Source organism: Triturus cristatus, chromosome 10, assembly GCF_964204655.1.
Source record: "Triturus cristatus chromosome 10, aTriCri1.1, whole genome shotgun sequence".
Lineage (NCBI taxonomy): Eukaryota > Metazoa > Chordata > Amphibia > Caudata > Salamandridae > Triturus > Triturus cristatus.
This window is the reverse complement of record NC_140593.1, coordinates 959380184-959400876: the sequence shown is the minus strand read 5'-3', so window position 1 is coordinate 959400876 and position 20693 is coordinate 959380184. Positions and strand designations below refer to the sequence as shown.

The 20693-nt window shown below is 43.5% G+C and overlaps 1 protein-coding gene across 1 annotated transcript in view; it reads right to left on the bottom strand.

Moving 5' to 3' along the window:
* Positions 1 to 9503, bottom strand: part of COQ7 (coenzyme Q7, hydroxylase) — a 67774-nt gene extending 58271 nt beyond the window's left edge. The window contains exon 1 of the mRNA XM_085628850.1: positions 9348 to 9503. Within this exon, the coding sequence (XP_085484976.1) occupies positions 9348 to 9408 (61 nt within the window). The 5' untranslated portion in view covers positions 9409 to 9503. The remainder of the gene's footprint in view (positions 1 to 9347) is intronic.
* Positions 9504 to 20693: the final 11190 nt, after the last annotated feature.

Sequence of the window (20693 nt, the reverse complement as noted above, 5' to 3'; positions counted from 1 at the left end):
CAAAAATGAATCTCACTTATTGTTTTTTTTGCTCGAGCATTTGAACTCTCGTCGCAAATGGATATGCCACTTATGTCTTGATATGGGAATAGCTAGATATCAGGTAGCTCTTAAAATGTTAAAAACGGTTGCCTCCCCATAAACTGTATTTGCCGTAAGCACATTTTTACAGGCAACCTGGTACGAGAGAAGAACAATTTTAAAAGCGGCTGTTTAATGATTTCATAGACCATTTCAGTCATCTCCAAATTTTTTAAAAGGTTTTCATATATATTTATCTACTCTTACTGCATTTCTTCAACCCACGGATCCTTGTGATGAGATTGTCATATTTCTTGCTATGTGTTTACGGTTGTTGACTATACTTAAGTTTACCCCACTATGTGGGCTATTTTTTCTTTTTCTCCTTTTCTTATTTTAAAATCTGTACACTGATATCTCTCATTGCTAGGATTGTGTAGTTGTTTTACCATTTTTCTGGAAACTGTTATTGCAGTTCTCTCTTTGTCAAGCACAAGATACTTTACACATCAGCATGAATTAACAACATTGAGGGCTGTGATGTATCATTTAATTAATTAATTTGAACTGTACGTTAATTGTGTTTTTGTGGATTCATTTAATTATACATTTTTACTTTTTACTGTGGATGTATACTTTGATGGTGTGTAACAACCGAATAAAGTGTATGTGTATATATTTATTCATTCTTTCTAAAGCCAGAGTGATCCTCAATATAACGATGAAAGGAAACACAGTCGCTTAAAAAGGCAAAAGGTTTAGCTCCAGTATTATACATGCTCCCAGAATCACAACATCCAAAACCACATTAGGTCACACATATAAGCACATGAGCAGACTGAACTGACTTACGGAAGTATGGATGCACAAAGTAATATGCATAATGATAGCCAGGTGCACACCAGAGCAACACATGGACACTGACACCACAAAACAACCTGGCACACAGATACCAATGCATGCAGACTACTAGATGTTCACATGCACACAGATTAACAGGTAGACTGGATTCCGTGCACACCGATTAACTTTCTGGGGCTCAAAAAAAAAGTATGCAATCACCCGCACACACACACAATAATGAAATACACACATGCAGTGAAAGGGCACTTGGAGTCATAGACAGAAGGGGGTGGGGAGTTACAGATGGAAATATAGAGGGACAAATTAATTCTCCATTGTCCATGCCCACCAGTTCTCCACCAAGTGATGGGTGTCAAATCTTAATTTACCCGCAGGATTATTTCGTAATTGGTGGTAAATCTGTGCATGATGAATGCAGCACCTGAGCATGCCTTGAGGAATACAGCAAGATGAGTGGGAGATGCATGCAATCACAGGGGACTGCTTCGAGATAGGCACACATCTGAGCATGCACTGCTGATTATTAATAAATAATTAAAATAATATGAGCAGCTGCAATTTTACTAAAAGGGCACTCCTAGAACTAGAAGATACAACAGGGAGCAGTAGAGAGGAGGTTCTGTGGTAACACTTTAATTTGTTTTCTTAGGGAATTTTGGGAAAGCTAACATTAAAAAATAAATTGAAAAAGTAAACGAACCTTCAGAACTTTAAAGTTAACCTTTGCTTCCACCTCGCTGGTGGCTTCATAATGAGGCTATACGTTGATACAATGGGCTCAACATAGGGAGACAGTTCTTCATCTAGGGGTAAATGGGAAGGTGATTTGAATATACGTGTGAACGAGGAGATGTGGACCTACAAACCAAAAGAGTATCCTAGAACAGTAGGCACAAGCAACTTCATTTCAAATTCTTACATTGTATACACTACTCCCCTGCACACTTACGGGTCATGGGACTGACTGAGCATGCCACGTGTCCAAAGTATTGCTGCCCTGAGGGAGAATGTTTCCACCCAGCTTGGGCCTGTCCATATGTGTTCTCCTACTGGGAGTCGATCTACAAAACTCTCTAAGGGATTCCTCCATTCCTCTCTCTTTAACCCTAAGATAGTTAATTTAATTTTAACTTAATTTTCACTAACTGTCTATAGTACAACGTCTGCAGTTTCATGGTCCTCTATGTATGTTATTCTTATTTTGCTATTTCTTATGTTCGAATTGACACTTTTGAATGTGTGGATACCATCTCATCCATTTATGTTCGTGACTGTAAAGCGCTCCGATACCCTTGTGGGTCATGTTCGCGCTATATAAAACTTTATAAATAAATAAATAGGCACTGTTAAGGTATGTTACGCTTATCCCCAGGCACACCTTTAGCCCTTTGAATAGCGAAGAGCAGAACTGACCCACTCCTAAAGCAAATGACTGGGTGCAGAATATAATTTACTACAATGAAAATGTGAATGTTTATGCAGCCACACTTCCTCTCACATCTTGACCAAAATACATTTGGTCCTAGAGATGTACCCTCATCACCAACCGAAACTAAATGGCCATGATAGCACTGCCCCTAAAATACAACATTGACGCTGTGTTTTCACTTTTGTCATACCACTGAATAAAGCTGTGTATTGTTGATGTGCTCCAAGCTACCAAGCTATGTTGCATTCCTGTCATTCTCATATTGCAGTAGACGATGTAGCTGTAATTGTCCACCATGTTAATGAATAATTCAAGTTATTATTTTTTCAAATTATATAAATGAAGACTTAAAAAAGGTAACTTAGGAAACAACAATATTGTGACAATGAAACAGTAATGACAGCTTACTGACAGAATGAGAAGGGCGTGGTAAACGGGCAAAAAAAGCTCAGAGGAGATAGTAGACAAACTAAGAGCAGGCTGAGAAATTGAGTCAATCTGTGTAATGAAGCATTCCCTGCACTGAAATCAAGTGAAACCCTGATTCACAAAGTTATAGTTTGCCTTTGCAGGTTTCACTTTCAACTGCGTAAAATTAGCAAGCTATGCAGATTCTTCCTACGCACCAATTAACAGCGTTCCCTACCTCAGAAAATCCTATACATCTCGAAACCCATAAAATGTGAAAGGAGAAATGCTGGCAAGGAGTCTAACCACTGCCAATGGATCTGGGTAGCATTCAACCCACAGTTTTTCACCAACCAAGACAGAAACCCGCTTCATGCCATTCAGTATTGACCCTGCTCCTCATAGGTACACCCCATCCAGAACTGTCAGGTGAGGCCTCACCCTGAAGGGAACGAAGCAACCTGTTGCAGCATTTAACAAGTGCTAACTACCTTTAAGTGGGTTACGAAAAAGAGTTTTCCCAGCACAAAACATGCAAGTTGGAGTGAACTTGCATATTTCAAGAAGGCCAAAAGATTTTGGGTGCAATCCAGCGAATCATGTAAAATTTTCAAGATGTAATTGACATGATTCACAACTTAAAAAGGCAAAAATAAACCTTTAAAGCCCGCTTGGGAACTTTTTAAGTCTCGCCTAGGCATCAACGCTGCCTCTTCAAGGAATGCAGTATCTAATCTGTGGTCTTCGAGCACGCCCATTGTTTTTCATTTGTTCTTTGGTGTGCAGTTCAGAAATCCTTGGTTTTCAGTGGTGCATTGGCTTTATTTGTCCCTCCTTTAGGTGTATGGTTCCCTCCCATGGCTACTGCCCTATTACATGTAGTGGTTACCTTCTGTCTATTTCTGTTACCTTCAGTGCACAATTTATTTATTTTTTGGTCTCCGCTCATTTTCTTTTAGTTGCCCCGCTTCGAGCTCTGCAGTTTTTTTTGTCACTCTTCTCTAATCATTGCGGTTACAGTATGTATTTAAAACGTGTTTAGTTGGTCCGCTTCAAATTACATTGTTTTCTTTTAGTCGCTCCACTTCGTTACAGTATTCGTTGCGGCTGCGGTATGCATTTTAAACACGCACACACTTTTTATTATTAATCGAATTTTTATTTTTTTTAAACAACTGGAAGAGTGTGTGCACTTTAGAAAAATAAACAAATAGGTTTCCAAAGCACACACACATGCTTCCCAGAACTTTTTCAAAAAGCTTTGTTTCCACTCCGACGTAATACGTCTGCAGACATAACTTCACATGATGGCTGACAAGCAATGTGGTTTCACGCCTCATTGTCTGCCACCACCGAATATCACATCCCTATGTGGTCATCACCAGCAGTTAGGGACAGGAGGTGCAACTTGCTGAAAAAAACTGCTCCACGCAATGTTTGAAGCTACCATGTTTTGTGTCTATCGAAATCGGAAAGGTCTGGCCCGGAAGCTTTAATTAATTTACAAACTTTAAAGCCAGAGACATTTCTGGGAATTGATAAATGCGCACTGCTCTTCTGCAGAAAAGGCTGTGGGCAAGGGGTGCCTGTTGGGAGATTTTGAGGTGTTGTTCAGGTCATCAGTCAAGCACGATTTCGAGTTTAAAGCGCTGGTACCACGAAAAGCAGCATACAGCTAGGGGTGGGCGGAATTTGCGGAATTAACCTTCGCAAATTATCGCGAGAATGTTTAAAATTATCGCAAACAAGCAGAAATATCGCAAAGATGCGGAAGTTTTTTTCCGGCATGTTCGCGAGATTTTCTGCATGGTTGCGGGTCGCCAACTTACCCATGTGGTTGCTTGCGGGCGCGGCCATCTTGTTTTGAGTTGTTCTCGCGGTGCATGATCGCGAGAAGAAAGACGTGATCGCGCGACGCATGACGTCACTGCGGGCGCGAACTGTCGCGAGACAGCGCAAATGGCTAAAAACAATACAACATCTCATGGAGAACGCGACCGGATCAAGAAAACTTGTCGGCGAACGCAGGGATTCAGGTAAGGCGATCGCGCGCGCGCGAGAATGTATCATTTTACAGCGCGAGCAAGAAACAAATTATCGCCAAGCTGCGGAAACCGGAATTTTTGACATTTTCGCGCTCTCCGCGGAACGCAAAAATGTCAAATTATCGCAATTTCCGCGAACGGAACGAAATTTTTGCCCAGGCCTACATACAGCAGTAGCATGTGAGAACAGGCTGCGGAAATAATTTAAAAAAAATTGTTTTTCTGATGTCTAAGGCAGTAAACAGACAACTAAGAGAAAATATTCTGTGGGGACGGAGGTGTAGAGCTGTGCATGTCCTACCATCAAGGCGAACAATTCCACAGTGTTGTAGTTGTTCTTTCTCAAGTGATGTATTTATGTAGTTTATTTAAAACGCTCATGTGCACTTGCTGGTCACTTGGTGCACCACAACAAAGCCAGCATCATGTTTACCTTTTGCGTTGTGACACATGCTCGTGATCAGTAACATAGCATGGGAGGTGAGGAACAAGCACTCAAAACCCCTGTTGTATCATAAGGACCAGAAATGTGCGTTATTTAGCACAGTCCGTGAACGTCGTCTGCTATTCCTGCTCTTATCCCACCTGAAATTGTTAGTACACAACCATTTGAAACTTTAAAATGGCTTGTTTATATTTGCTGTTGGTGTGGTGCTACTACTACTGCATAATGCAATTATTTTAATTGTATCGACCTTGGGTGGAGAAAGGGTTGAATCAATCACATCAGGATTCCAACTGAGGCCACAGACTGCACACAAGCAACTCCATTCGTGTATTTCCTGGTGAATGTGATGGTACTGCCCTGAACCTGCACCCATATCTGTTGTTAAGGCAGTTTAGAAGTGCATGGGGAATGTGGGGGTTTGATTGGCAGTTCTGCTGTGTTGCACCTGGTGTGATCAGCACAATCCCCGATCTTTTGTCCCATGTCTTGTTAATCCTGGTATGTCATAATCTGCAGGTAAAGGCCGGCGTCACTGCTAGGAACCGTTGAATAAGCGCTTCTAATATATGTGTTTCGCTGCCATGGCTGGGTGTCTACGGTGTATTTGTTTTACCACCTGAAACTCCACTGCCTGTTTATATTAACATATAAAAGTTTAGTGTTTGTGATTTTTATTTGTATGTCTGTTAGACTGCATGCACCTCTCTGCTAGATATTATCTGGTGGTGCGCCGGAGGTTATCGACTACACCCAGAAATGATTGCGGCACCAGGAGACATACTTCCAAACTTGTACTACTTTGTTGACCTATCCTCGAGCATGTAATTCAAACTTGTGTTGTTATTTTATGGTTTATGCATCTTTATAAGGACTTGTACACACCCACAAGACTGTGCCACAAGCAAGTTGGAAAGGTCCGGAACTAAGGTCTTATGAAAACATTTAGAGGACGCCAGGCTCGCCAGAAGCATCCTATAAGGCGTTTAGGTTGAGATAATTCCTAATATCTGGAAAGCCAGTGATTTGTACTGCAACATATTCACAGGCTATGTTCTTGAGCTCTTACCTTGACCCTCCAAGGTGGAATTAGGTCCCAGTTATCCACGGTAACCTGAAAACGATGATTGTGTATGATATGAAAAATGGCCACATTGTTCCAGAAGTTGCACTTCTTGTGAGATGAGTACATTTTCCCAAACTGCTCAGATTGGGTATAAAAGGTACGAAGTAGTGCATTGAGAAATTCACCTCAAGCACTTGGGAAGCTGCACCCTATTCTACAGGCATAGCAGTAACATGACATCCGCACACAGACGTGGGCCTCTCTATTCGGGGCCTATGCCTAGCCTCAGCCTTTTCCAGAATCAATTGAGTTGTGCATGCTTCTGTCTTCAAGCCATAGTGTTTCACTTCAAGTGAAATCTTACATCCTTGCAACTCTTGTACGTGATAGAGGGAAGGAGGGTGTAGTGGCTTTCTACTAGCTTAGATGTATGCTACATTAAACCACTCTATGCCACAAACAATCCACATAAATACATTACACATTATGCCACATGATTCCAGTCAGCATAATTTTACTCAAACCCCCCACAGTTCCACGCCACACAATTCAACTCCACACATTTCCATTCCACACTACATAATTCAACTCAGCAACACATTTACACAACACACCACATACATCCAGTCCACACCACAGAATACCACAAAATTAATCTCAACTACAACGACTCCACAACACAAAATACCATTCCACATTATTGCACTCCATGAAACATTATCTAACACCACATAATTCCAGTACACTCAATTATCACATAATTACTATCCAAATAATTCCACTGCACATCATGCCACATAATTCCACACCACAAATTGAATCCACACCACACAATTCCACAAGTAACAATTCCAAAACAACCTACATAATTCCACTCCACACCCCATACAGCCACTCCACTTCATAACACCTGGTTAAAGACATTGTCATTTACAACGCCAATAGCCTAACTCTCGCAAAAGCGAGGCGTAGCGGCTTTGCCAATGCTTTTTTAAATGCTTACATCTCAAAAACAAAATAATTGATTTACACCAATCCCAAAAGGCCCGCTTTCTAATTAAGCACTACTTTCATGACAAATTTAGTGTAAATTCATCCAGCGGTTTTTGCTAGATCTTTTCACAATATTTCCTTTGGGAGCTAATATGGGAAATTAACGCATCTTAACTTTTTTTCTCCGTGAACGGATCTTCACAAACCTGTTTATAGTGTCAAAAGTTATAGGCAAATCAAAAAATGCCTTCTCAAAAGAAATGCTGTCTCAAACATAAATATACAGTGGCTATTGCCACTGTTTATCATGAATAGGCCACGTTATAACGTATGCGACACGTCGCATGCCATTACAACACGGTCATTACACCGACTGCGTTGTTACATCGCATACCATTACAACACAAGTCGTTACAACGACTTGCTGTAGGGGGGCGCTGGATTTTAGAATAGTATAATTTACTATTCCAACTCTAGTCTGTGCAACAGTAGGGAAGGTGTTGGATTCTAAATCCAACACCTTCTGCCCCCTACAGCAAGTCATTATATAACGACTTGCTTTGTAATGGTTTGCAACGTAACAATGCGGTCGTTGTAATGACCGCGTTTTAATGCCATGGGATGTATCACATGCGTTGTAAACTATGTTTCCTGTTTAAAATAGATGTATATAATCCTAAACCCTTTACTTTATCACCCATAATCCCATACCCTGAACATTAACCCCTTACCGCCGCCCTACAGTATCATAACAGAATGTATTTTCCTCTACACCACCGCATTTGTGCAGGAATAGAGATCTGAACAGTATTTCTTCACAATAATAGGGGGTGAAAGAAACATTTTGGGACTTGCTATCATCTCCAAACTAGAACCGAACAACACAAGAATAGAATCGAGTCAATTCAACTTTTAATGGTCCATTGATTACAAAAAAACTAACTCCGTCTACAAAGGTAAAGGGTGTACACTTGCAGGCTTACACCACTAAAGCTATTTATTACGGTATTATGCGTATATTGATTGATTACATATCACTTTTCTAGCCAAAGCAAAATAAAACAAGAGGCTCAAGGAACAGTACAGGTTTTGTAGGATCATCAATTTTTTTGTGTATATGGGGTTTTTAGTATCCCTGTTACTTAATTCGAATGTCTCCAACTCATCTCGTTTCCTCAAAACACGGAAATAATGAAAGGAGCATGAGCAGAGTGGGATTTTTAAACTGTGTTACTAATAACAATATAAAGTTGTCAGGAACAGACCCCCCAAACCTGGTGCTGCTACGGACATCCTAATACCACCTGGTTAAGTCTAACACTAAGCAATTCCATAAGATTCTGGTGCTAATATACAAGAATAATTTACACCACACTTTTCTTCTCCTCATAGCATGTGCACAAGCGAGAGGGCAAAAAGAAAAAAGATTTCCTGTTCAACAGCTGTATCCTTTTGGGGTGGATTCTTCAAACAAAGCAGTCAGTCGAACAGATAGATGCTTTGAGCTGGTGACCTGAGGCTTAATTGGATTTTAATAATTATCGACACTAAATCTATCTTTGTTTAGCAAACATTCTAAAATGTTACCGAGACGAACACCCCTTGACAAAAACAGCCAACTGTCTGATATTCCTCCCATGTCCAAGACTGGCAAACGCTATTAAATCTGACAAGAGTATCAACCTCACAAGCGTTAGGAGGATAGGTGTGTGAATGATGAGCCATTAGTGGGCTCAGGGGATCCCACGGTCACACATTAGTGCATACCTTCCAACTTGTTGACCGAAGCCGATATTTTAATGGGCTGGTTCTATGTAAGTAAATGAAGGATAAGGATTTGAAGAGGGCGCTATGGGATGGCAGAGAGGGTGACCCTCCCAAACCCTAAGGAACTGCATTGCTATAAGATGAGCGAATTTTATTAAAACGAGGTACACACCCTTCAAACGAATGTGTGATGGACATGTATGATAAGTGACCCCTGGCTATGATAGGATAACTCTCTGCGTGTTCTCTTTACTGTCCCTAGATGGCAGTGTCGTGTGCACACACTAAAGAGCTGCAAATTAGCATTACCTGATGACGCTCTGAGTGGTTGCAAGCGAAGCCCCCATGCACACAGAGCAACTCTCTCCATGGACAGCGCCTAATCCTGTCACAGGAAACGACTTTTCAATGACCTAGGGCCAAGCGTGCAAAACATTGGCTGGCGCATGCGCGTAGCTGCCCACATGAGGTTAAGTGCATTACAAAACTACAGCTATGTCCATCTGTGATGACGCAATAGGAAGTTGCATTCAGCACTAGTTGGGAACGCGAAAACAAATGAGCTAGAGCGCCACTTGGGAGACAGTGACATCTGCAGTCGGCGATAAGTACTGCATCATACGGCTCGTAGTGAAACTTCAACACAGACAATGGCTATCGACATTCCGCATTCGCACCCTCCCAAAAACCTCAGGAACGACTGTGACTGTATAGAATATGTAAATCAAGCTGGACTGTGTGTGACTGTGGCAAAATGAGGCAAACAGCGGTAAATTCTGGGCAAATCACTTAATATCCACGTGCCTAAAATGAATGACTTAATGAGAAAGTGAATTACTTTGTGTAATGAACCTGGCTGTTGCTTATATAAAGAGCTATATTACCCTTCGGGTCGAGTTCGCGCTGCATAAAACTGCAACAAAAAAACAAGCATTTGCAAGGCAATAGGTCTCGCATTTTAGAAACTTTGACCTATTTGTATTGTAAATGACAATACCTTTTTATTTTTGCCGGTGTTTTTTAAACACAAATAAATGACATTGTCATTTACAATGCCAATAGGTCAAAATGTTGCAATTGTGAGACCTTTTGCATTGCAAATGCTTGTTTATCTATGGGAACACTGCCCACGTAGCTACCGGTGTGCACAATTACAGTCTTCTCTTCAGAGGTACTTCTAGTCTGTGTAACAGACTCATGGAATAACAAATGAAATAAATGAAAACTCTACAGTCCTGATTCGATGAGGAGTATATAAGGCGGACACACTTAACTGTTGGTAAGGTGTGAAAGGTATGCCTGATCGAGTGTAAGAAGAGGCAGGTGAGAGCACGAGCCTGGAGAACGATGTGAGAGCAGGAGCCTGGAGAGAGAGTTCTCCTTTTTAGGTCTCGCCTGACCCAGCGCATGCGCTGGTCTGTCGAGACATTTAGTAGGTGGGTTTCGAAAGTGTTACCCACATTTTTGTGCTGGCTACAAGCTTCTGTGCACGATGGCGTGCACGCGCACAGCTGCTCCCCGCATTCCCCCCTCCCTTCTCACCCAGCCATCTGCCTTTCCTGCGCGAGCCTTCAGCACCATCTCCGCCCATCCCTAGCGTGCTTTAGCGCGTCATCGCGATCACTTTCGCTTTCAGAGTGATCGCGATCACTTTCGCTTTCGCCGCGCGGCCAATGCTTTTTGAAATTACTATTGCCTCTCAAATTTGGATTTGCAAATGCTGTTAGTTTAAAAGCTGGCTCACCGGGGATGTCTTGTGTCACATGGTGCTGATTCAGCCAGCCGTGCAAATTTTTTCAGAGGCATGTACGTGATGGGCGACTCATCATGTAATGAAATGCGAATAGCTCTGCTCATTAAAGACACACACTCTCTGATCACCTTCTAAGGCGATCTGTCAACTACAAATTGTGCATTGTATTTCCGGAGTGTTTTGTGCCACAGATTCAATTGCAAATGCTTGTTGAGTCCCTGCCACTGCGCCCATCACGTGACATACTGGAGGAGCAATTCCCAGCTCAAACTCTTCACACGCTTCCAAAAACTCTTAAAGAACATTGTGTGAGCTCCAGTCAGTTCATGGTTTAACCTTTCGCCGGGCTCGCGCTTGGCACATCCAGGGTGTCATATAATATGTTTAGCCGCATACTTCAGTGCCGGAAAAAACAACTGATTAAACTAGCCTGATGTCACACAGATCTTCCTACGTAATGTGCACACCCACACCTGTGATGTATCCTGAGGGGCCCCGCAGTGCCTTGTGCGAAAGTGGTGGGTTCCCTCATCTCAAACTTTCTTCCAAAATCATATTTTTATTGTATCTAGGCATCTGTGGTATCAAACAATCGGTCTCCTCTGCTTTTTGGCTAGGACCATTCGAGCTATAAACAAATCACATATATACATGCCGCAAAGTGAAGTACAGTGCAACAACGCAGGCTACATCAAGGTATTTAAAGATTGAAGGGCACGGAGGTTTTGTCCATAAAACAGTCGAAAATCCTCATGCATTTTTCGTATTGACGATGCTTTAATGAATGCTGCTCTTTCGTTTCATACAGTTTCTTAGACAGGGCTTTAAGTGGGATGAAAAAATGGTGAGTCTCGAAAAGGGGTCATGTCCTTTGTAATTGAGGGCATGGCTTATAAACATATATAGTGTGCCGCCCGACTGGTATTTTGCTGTTTCTGTCAGTACACCCAGTTATATATATATATAAATCCAGGGCTTTAAGTGGGCCGGAGCATCGCAGTTATTTAACGGGGGCCTCGAAACTGGTCTCTATCAGGCTCTGTTTTGTGCCCTGGCACAGGCGGTCCATTTTTTCCTCGGACTGCAGTGACAGCAGGCACATCGATGTGCGCTGCTCACTTTTCACTAGTGTAGAAGTTATGGCATGACGTCATGCCAGCTGAGCGTTGTAGTCATTTTCTCTCTTGATTTCCCTTCTCTTTTGAAACTCAGGAGCAGCAACATTGTCGTGGTGTCACCAGGGCTCTAAGTGAACGATTTTTCAATATTATATACAAGCCATAGTTGCTGCTTATTTATCTAATGCATTTAACAACCATTGACAAAGTCAATAGTCCTGAGTTGTAGGTATGGTGTTACTTGTATCATATATCTGAATGCAATGACAGAAACAGAAAATACAAGTATTTACCTTACGTGTTTTTCAGCCATGCCCTTAATTACATTGGCCACGCCCCTTTGAGAGACCCCTCAATTTTTTCATCCCACTTAAAGCCCTGTATAAATCTCTTATGTAATGTACTCGGTTCTATTGTACAGAGCTCTGACACCTTTGGGTAAAGTCTGCGCTATATAAAACTGCAACAAATAAATAAGTAAAATATAATACAAGTAACATTACACCTAAAACAAGCCAGGACTATTGGCTTTGTCAATGTTTGTTAGCTGCTTCAGCTAAAGAAGCAACGTTGTACATAATATTGAAAATGCTTTAGTTCGTCGACACAGTGAAACAAGCATTGGCATAGCCAATAGGTCTCGCCTTTGGGACCTTATAAGTGTTTAGCCATGCAACAGTTGCATAACTAAATACTTATAAGGTCCCAAAAGCGAGACCTATTGGCTATGCCAATGCTTGTTTACAAGAAGCCAGGCAAATTACAGAAATACTCCGGGATACAGCCACCTGAACTGAAGCTAAGCAGAGAAGGACGATACCTGATGGAAAGGGCACACAATCAGAAGCTTGGAGGCATCACACATGCAGAGTGCATTCCGGGTTGGGGAGGGCTGATAATATGGAAAATGTGCACTTGTAGCAGAACACTGCGCGGATATGAGAGGTGAAAGTCCCCTGCTCTGGGGAGGGAAAATACGCAACACCGAGAAAGGAGGAAAGTTTACCTTAACATCCGGCAGCATTGGATATATATCCTAAACCCGATTTTCGAAAGGATCGGTTAAACAGTATGCTGAAACTGGACACTGAAAAGGGTGCATACTTCTAACATAAGGATGCTACTGAACGGTTGCATTTTTATAGTGCTCTATACTACATACATTTTATAGCGCTTCTTGCCGAGGTGCCATAGGCTTCCAGGAGGTCTAGTAAGGGGCTAATCTGTTTGTTGCCTATGGGTAATAACGTATATAGATTCCAAAGTGGCCTATGCAGTAACTGCATTATTTCTTCCCTGGAAGGGGGAGGGGGGCACCTGAATGTGTGTTGGGCTGGTCTCCAGAGTGACCAGAGGCTATCAGTCTAGCTGATTCAATCCTCCCGGCTGTTTCCCTCGCACACAAAGGCGCATGTTTTAGAAGAAACAAAAGCAATGTGTCGACAATTGGATTTGTGCATTTGTGCGCAAGAAGCCAAAAAAAACCTCATAAAGCACTAGAAAGTAATATCAACAGTTGAAAGAATTACACAAATCACTATATAAAGTGCTTGGCTCCACGAGAATATCTGATAGCGTTATACGACTGCCAATAATATAGAAGCTTTTATACACAAAAACATCATTGACTTTTTGATGTATATGATGAAGCCCAGATCCTGTAAGAGGGACATCGTCCACTCCAAGTGAGTGAGGAGAAGGTTCCGCTCTTGAGCCAGAATGAGCATATCGTTGAGGTAGACAATCATGCGGGCTCCCATTTCCCGAAGGCAGGAAACTACCGGTTTCAAGAGCTTGGTGAAAACCCACGGGGCTGACGACAGACCAAAGGGGAGTGTGTGATAGCGGTACCATTGCCCTTTCCATTGGAACTGAAGGAACTTCTAATGAGAGGGGCACATTGGGACCGTGAGGTAGGCATCTTTCAGGTCCAGACGGACCATCTAGTCCTTCTCCAACAGGAGATCTCTCAGAAGATGGATGCCCTCCATCTTGAAATGTCTGAAGACTACGAATGGATTGAAATCTCTGAGGTTTAATACTAGTCTCTGACCTCCTCCTTTCTTTTGCACCAGGAAGACGCTGCAAAATCCTCCGGGAATGAAAGATCCTACGGCAATAGCCTGCTTGGCCAAAAGCTCTTGAAGCTCGGAGTCTATAAAAATCTGTTCTTGAAGTGAAAAAAGGAGAGGTCGAGGAGGAGTCATTTGACACGGGGAATCCAGAAGGTCTATCTGATATCCCTGAACAGCCTGAAGGACCCACACATTTGTGGTTATTTGTGTCCAATTTACAACAAAATGCAACAATCTGCCTCCTAGGGGAATCGTCGGACACACAGGACTTACCAGAAGACTGGGAGTCAAAGTTTTTGTAGCCTCGATTAACACCTCTGTTGAAGCGGCCCCTATAGCTTCGAGACCTGGAGGGGTAGAAGCAGGCTTGCTCTGGCTCTTGGGTGTAAACCCTGCGTCTGGGAGCGAAACCTCTCTGAGGACTGGGGTTGGTGTAGCGGCCGGTCGAGCGTCCTCTGCCAGGCCCGGCCCGGACCAGAGACCTGATGAAACACTCTCTTCAACGAGGACTGTGACTTATCCAGTGAGGCGAAGGTGCTCACGAATTTGGCAATGTCCTTTACAAATTTCTCACCAAAAAGCAGACCTTCGGGACCGGTTCAGATGAGGCCAACTCCACCAATTGTGGGTCAATTCTAAGTAGGACAGATTTGTGCTGTTCGGAGGCCAAGGCACAGTTAGCGTTACCAAGCATACAGATCGCCCTTTGGGCCCCTGTCACTTGTGCCTGTAGGGCTAACTCAAGAATCTTGGCCAGAGGGCCTGCAAGGTCTAACACTTTATCTTGACACTCCCGAAGGGCGCGTTCCATCCCTTTCTTCGGATCCTTTTTGTATTTTTTCAAGAAGGTGGTCATAGAAGAGTCTATGTCTGGGGTAACTGCCACCGTATGCGCTAGATCTGGACGGGGGCATTCAGATTTTAAGAGAGCCCTCACATCCTTATCGAAACTTTTACGTAAATGTGTTTGCATGTAATCTGCAACTGCAGGGGGTGGGACCCAATCAGCGGAGCGCAGGTGGACAATGTCGGTGGGGTCGAACATAAAAGGAGAGGATTGGATGGGGGAAGATAAGTGTTTGCGCTTCTTAGCGCATTTGCCAGGCCTAGACTCTTGAGGTGAGGCTGTGTCGGTGCCTGTATCTGTAGTGGTATCTGGGATATGAATGGGGAAAGAAGTGGGGGAGCGCCGGGGCGCCTTACTGAGCCTGCTCTTTGGATTTATAGAGTTTCGAGTAAGTGTGCACATGTGGCCAGGGAAGTCCAGGAGGATCTAGTGTGGGAAGGGGCGCTGGGACAGATGAGGGCCCCGAGGGAGAGGGGTTAGAAGGAACAAGAAGTTCTAGCTTCAGGGCTATTGGTAACAAGGCGGAGAAGAGCGCCTTATCAAGCTTGGCATCCAACTTTTTGTCAATAATTTCCTCCATTGATTCATCATAATAATAAGCGTCATCTCACTGGTCCTCACACGCAGCTACCTCCTCTTGGTAGAACTCACAGTCTGCCATGACTCAGGTGAATATTGCCAATATTCAATCAAAAGGTCCCCAGAGGGAAGCACAATTATCAACCCACACTAAAGAGTTAGGGTGTCTGATGGGAGCAATGCCGGGGCAAAGGAGCCAATGAAGAATATAGGAAAAACTATCCTGCAAAGACTCAGGGCTAATGGAGGGAGTGAAAACCCCCACCTGCCTGTACAGACCAGGAGTGCCCAAAAATTAATGTCAAGTGGACCTGGGAGCTACAGGGTTAATGTCCACCACAAGCGTAACAAAAGCGCTGCCTTAACTGAGGGAGAAAACGGCCCGTTCTTGGCTCCAGAGCCTGCTGCATATGTCCCCGATTCAGCCTGGGGCAGGGCGTCAGACCAGCAATTAGGAAGGGAGCCGCGTGCGAGCTCCCGAGATGCACGCTGGTAGCCCGAGCGGGCTCCGGCGTATGTCTCGCTCCCTGCGGGGGGGGGGGGGACAAGCCCCTCCAAACGCGCTGGACAAACGGAGAAGCTCGCAGTGCTGACAGCAGCACTCCAAAGGAAAAAAGGGGAAATATATCTAAAGTGCAACATGCGCTCAACAATCTGACAACCAGTAGCGAGATAAGAGTGCGCCTGAAGAGGAGTGTTCGAGCACCCGACTTGCGAAGTAATTACAGCGCTGTACTAAGTAAGTGGAGCATAACGCATAAATTAAAGCATAAACACAACGTGTATAATCCCAATAATCATCAATAAAGTTATCAATAATGACACTAGCAATCAAGCACGATGGCAAAATTGATAAAATAGAGAGACACTTATCTTGACTGTGGAGCAGCAAAGAAAGAGGAAGCCAGGATGGTGTTTCTCTATTTTGAATACTCTGACATGTTGCCATTGGCTGTTTGAGGAGGCGTGGTTCAAAGCCTCATGGGAAATGATGTTTTTTACTTGTGTAGTTTACTTTTAATTGGCTGCTGTTGAGTCAGTAAAGAAATTGAGACTGCATAATCGGAAGCCTCCGGTCCTGACATAGAATCGAGAAGCCGGTGGCATTACCGTCTCGTGTGCTTTTGAGGCACTTCAAGGCTTCCCTTTAATTTGTTTCACAGACAATCGTCACAGTTCACGCGCCAGTCCTGAGGTTTCACTGACAAGAGCTCAGAAAGCTAACATTATAGACTTGAAAGAGCCGTAGTGGGCCTTGGGTGCCCCAGTAACAAACAACTTAACACAATGTACCAGTGTGGATCCCAAACAGCAGCGTAACAACGCATAGGTTTTAAAAAGTTTGGGAGAAATTATTCTGTAACGCTCCTTTCCATAATAAGAGGGCACGTGGAGTGGCTGTATTCACTTCCAAGAGTGCAGTTGCAGCACATCCCCAGACAAAACCTGCAGTCGCGCATATTCAACCTATTCAAGCAACCTTACTTGGAACGAACTTCTTCATGCAATCACAAAGTAATAAGTGTGCGCGCACCCACTCGCCAGACTGCTCGCATGTGCATGCAATCTCCACACTGTCGACTTGATCATAAAATCTCAGAGCCCACCGTGGGTTAAGGTCTCCGACCCCATGCCACCCATCCTCTTAATAAAAATTTAAAAAAACAGAAGCAGATCACCTTTCTTCAGAGAACAACGTCGGGAAGTTTTGTTATACTCAGTTCAGCCTGAACGGGCGCCGTGTTTAATAAAGAAAAAAGGGCGCGCGCCTCCTGCTGTGGGCTGAGATGTCACAGTGTGCGGCGGCAGAAAGCATCAATTAAAAAAAAATTAAAGTAATCCCTAAACATAACATTCCTAAAGTTGTAGCGCAATGCCACTGTAGTTGGTCGGTGCTGCTTTCGATAAAAATGGAAGTGACGAATCGGAGCAGCAACCAATAGGGAGGCCGAAAGCATTATTAACCCAATTGCAAGAAGCAGGCAAGCGGCAGGCGGGATTACTCTCGCTATAGGGATTACTGGATGTCTCGGAGAGACAGCTCATGCGCCCTGCCTAGGCGAGACCTAAAAACAAACCACAGACCAGTGCAATTGGGGCCGAATGGAAATGGGGATGCACAACGTGGAGAGAAGAAAAACCTACAGCTGGCAGGATGCATTGGTTAGTGAAAAGGATGAATAGCAGCCAATCGAATCCACATCCCTTTTAAAATGTGAGGTTGAGGAGGACGTCACTAAACTCTCAAATTTCCTAAGTTTTGCCTGGTTGAGTTAATTAAGCATGCCCCAGGGGAAAATGGGAACTCAGAGGTCAAGTTGTTTTCTCTGCCACACCCAGTACCTGGACCCAGTGCTTTCATCTTTGAATCAAATGTGTATTGTTTTCAGTTTATGCCATAACAATGGAAACATTTCAGCATCAAACAAGTGCTTCAAAGTCTCGTCCCGCAAAGATGCCAAGTTTCAGACTGCGTATGTGTTTCAGACTGCTTACGTGTGGCCCCCAGTCAAACAGGATTACTTTAGAAGCCATCCCAGAGTCATCAGATGATCATCCAACTACCTCAGAATACATTTTCCCATCATGCGACATCATCAACCTCTCGAAGTCATCAGCAAAGCTTAGCAACTTCAATCAATCAAATAAACTTTATTCGGTTTCACTTCGGAGAACCATAAAATTTACAAAAATTACATTTACCTAAAAGCAGTAATACATTCAAACATGCTTTAAAAAGTAAAACCCCATACACAATTTATAAATAGAACCCAGTACCCAGCCTCCCAAATTAATCAGTAACCATTAAATGTGCAATGTGCCCGGAGAACATGTCATCCTATTATATTTACTTTATGGCGCAAGCTAAGCCGTCAAAACTAATAGTTCCTACATAGATCATCCATTATCTAAACATCCATAAAGGCCCTGGATTTCTCAGTTGATTTTAAAAACCCCACTATGAAGATAATACAATCCTCTTTCAACAGTTGGAGATACACAAGGGCAGGACGGGCCTGAATAAAATTCATTCTTAAGGCCTCGCCTGGCGTGGCCTGCGCACATGCGCAGTCTCGCTGGCGAGATTGAACGTTTTGTGGTATTTTCTGTAAAGAGCTTTAAGCCCCGCCCCTCTTTTCCATTGGCTGGCGTCACCGTTTATGCTAAACAATGGCCAGCCATTGGAAAAGAGCTGTTCATGACGTTTTAGTTCGGCTTTTTGAGCCGTCCCATTTGGACGGGCTCGTCTGCCTTCCGTGCGTTGCGAAAGCTTTCCTATCTTTATGGGGCCATGTGTTTAAACACATGGCCCCACAAAGACAAAAAAGCTTTCACAACGGACGAAAGTGAAAGCGGACCGTGCTTGTTTACGACTTGTGCCCTGGTGCAGCTGGTGAGCAGCCTGATCCGCGCGGCAAGGAGAGGCGGTTCTACGTAACACAACTCACTTTGCAGCACCCTCCCTTCTTCACTTGGCGCAGTGTCCCCTGTGGTGCGGGAGTATGTTTTAATTCTAAACAAAATATTGATTCCGTGTATCATATTGGCATTGTGACTTCTGATTTTTGTTCTTCAGTAAACAAATTATAGCCAATCTTGGGCAATTATTTATTTAATTTGGGGGAGTTTTATGTAGCGTCAACTCGAAACGAAGGAATCAGAGTGCTTTATATGAGCACCAGTTGCGTTACAGATGGACATATTCATTTTAGTTAGGCATGGGGAGACTAAGTGAATTGCCCAGAATCACAGAATGTTTGAGCGTCTCTGCTGAGACTCAAACCCGATTCACCTGCTTCGAGGTCGTTTGTGTGGGTGAACAGGCCAAGTATGCGAGGGTGCTGCACCTGAGATGAACCGCAAAATACTGCACAGAGAGGTACAGAGAGTACAGGCACCCTTCCAGTCATAAACAATTAAACACAACAAGTACAGATGCCAGTCTGAGTGGCCGGCAGCATGGGTCGAGCTGCCCTCATGGAATGGGCAAAGCGTCCCATTCTCTGCTGGGGACAGAGTGAGCGCAGGTGGGTGGGGGTGGGGGAGTGGATTTAGGCTCTCTGGGGATATGGGCAGGTTGTCATCGAACATGTGTTCTCTATTTTTCACAAGTTTTAAGAGAGCGCTCCTAGTCTCCAGAGCGCTAAGTGAGAGACAGGGCAGTGATCCCCAAATGTGCCCTTAAAATACCTCCTCACATTGCGGACGGCTGTGGAGTGGTGGACGCCATTTCCTTTGAAAAGCCATTGTCGCAGTGGGTGCCACAATAATAAAGGACATGCCTTTTATACCTGAAACACACAACCCCAGTGATACCGTGTGTTACTGCTAAAAAAAACAGGAGGCTCCATGCCAGACTAACCCTGCTACAAGACACATTCAACCGTGTCCCTTTCAAGCGTTACGGTCAGAGCTGCCACTTTGAAACTGGGGATCCGGGTTCGACTCTTGTCATCGGTTCAGCAGCTTACGATTCTGAGCAAATTATTTGATAACTCCCCACCTCAGAAAAACTGAATGTGCCCTTGTGTAATGTAACCTGCTTCTGACTGCAACAGTTCGAAAGGAAATGTCTGGAAATGTACTTGTGTGTTCTCTGACATTGCTCCCAGTGGGAGCCATTTTGTGGAGTCAGTGTTGAACTGTGTGTCCTAATTGGGTGTGTGCTGCAAAGTACAAAGAGAAATAAAATAAACAAATAAATAAATATGAAACGCGCGAGATGCACATCCGCCAGCAGTGTATTCTATGTAACCAGTGCGCATTATTACATTTAAAGGGCCTCTTTGTGGGGCTCCAGTTTTCTAGTTCTAAATGGTTTACAACAAACCCAGCTACGTCAGGTGGGGCTTCGACAGGTACGGAAATACCGCAACATGTAGTTGATTCCATTTGTACATTGGGACTGCTTTTAATGCCCAATGATGTCTATTGGTTCTAGTTGCCACCTTGATTTAATACGCATACCTTACATTGTGTTTTTTTCGGATCGACATTTGTGGTTCGGAATAAAACACATAGAAGCCCCAGTTGGATGCACATAAAAATGATGGCATGAAATGTCTACTAGGTTTAATTACATCTGACCAGGTACTTCAGAAATTGAAGCAAACTTTTAGCCCCAACAGATCTATAGGGGGCAGCAGCCATTTTATGGTGATTAGAGACTTTCCATTGAGTCATACAACAGACCCCCGTTTTGTTTCTAAATATTACTCTATATTTTAATTGGGAAATTTTACCAGGGCATTTATTTCTGTCGCAACAAACGTATTTTTTTTT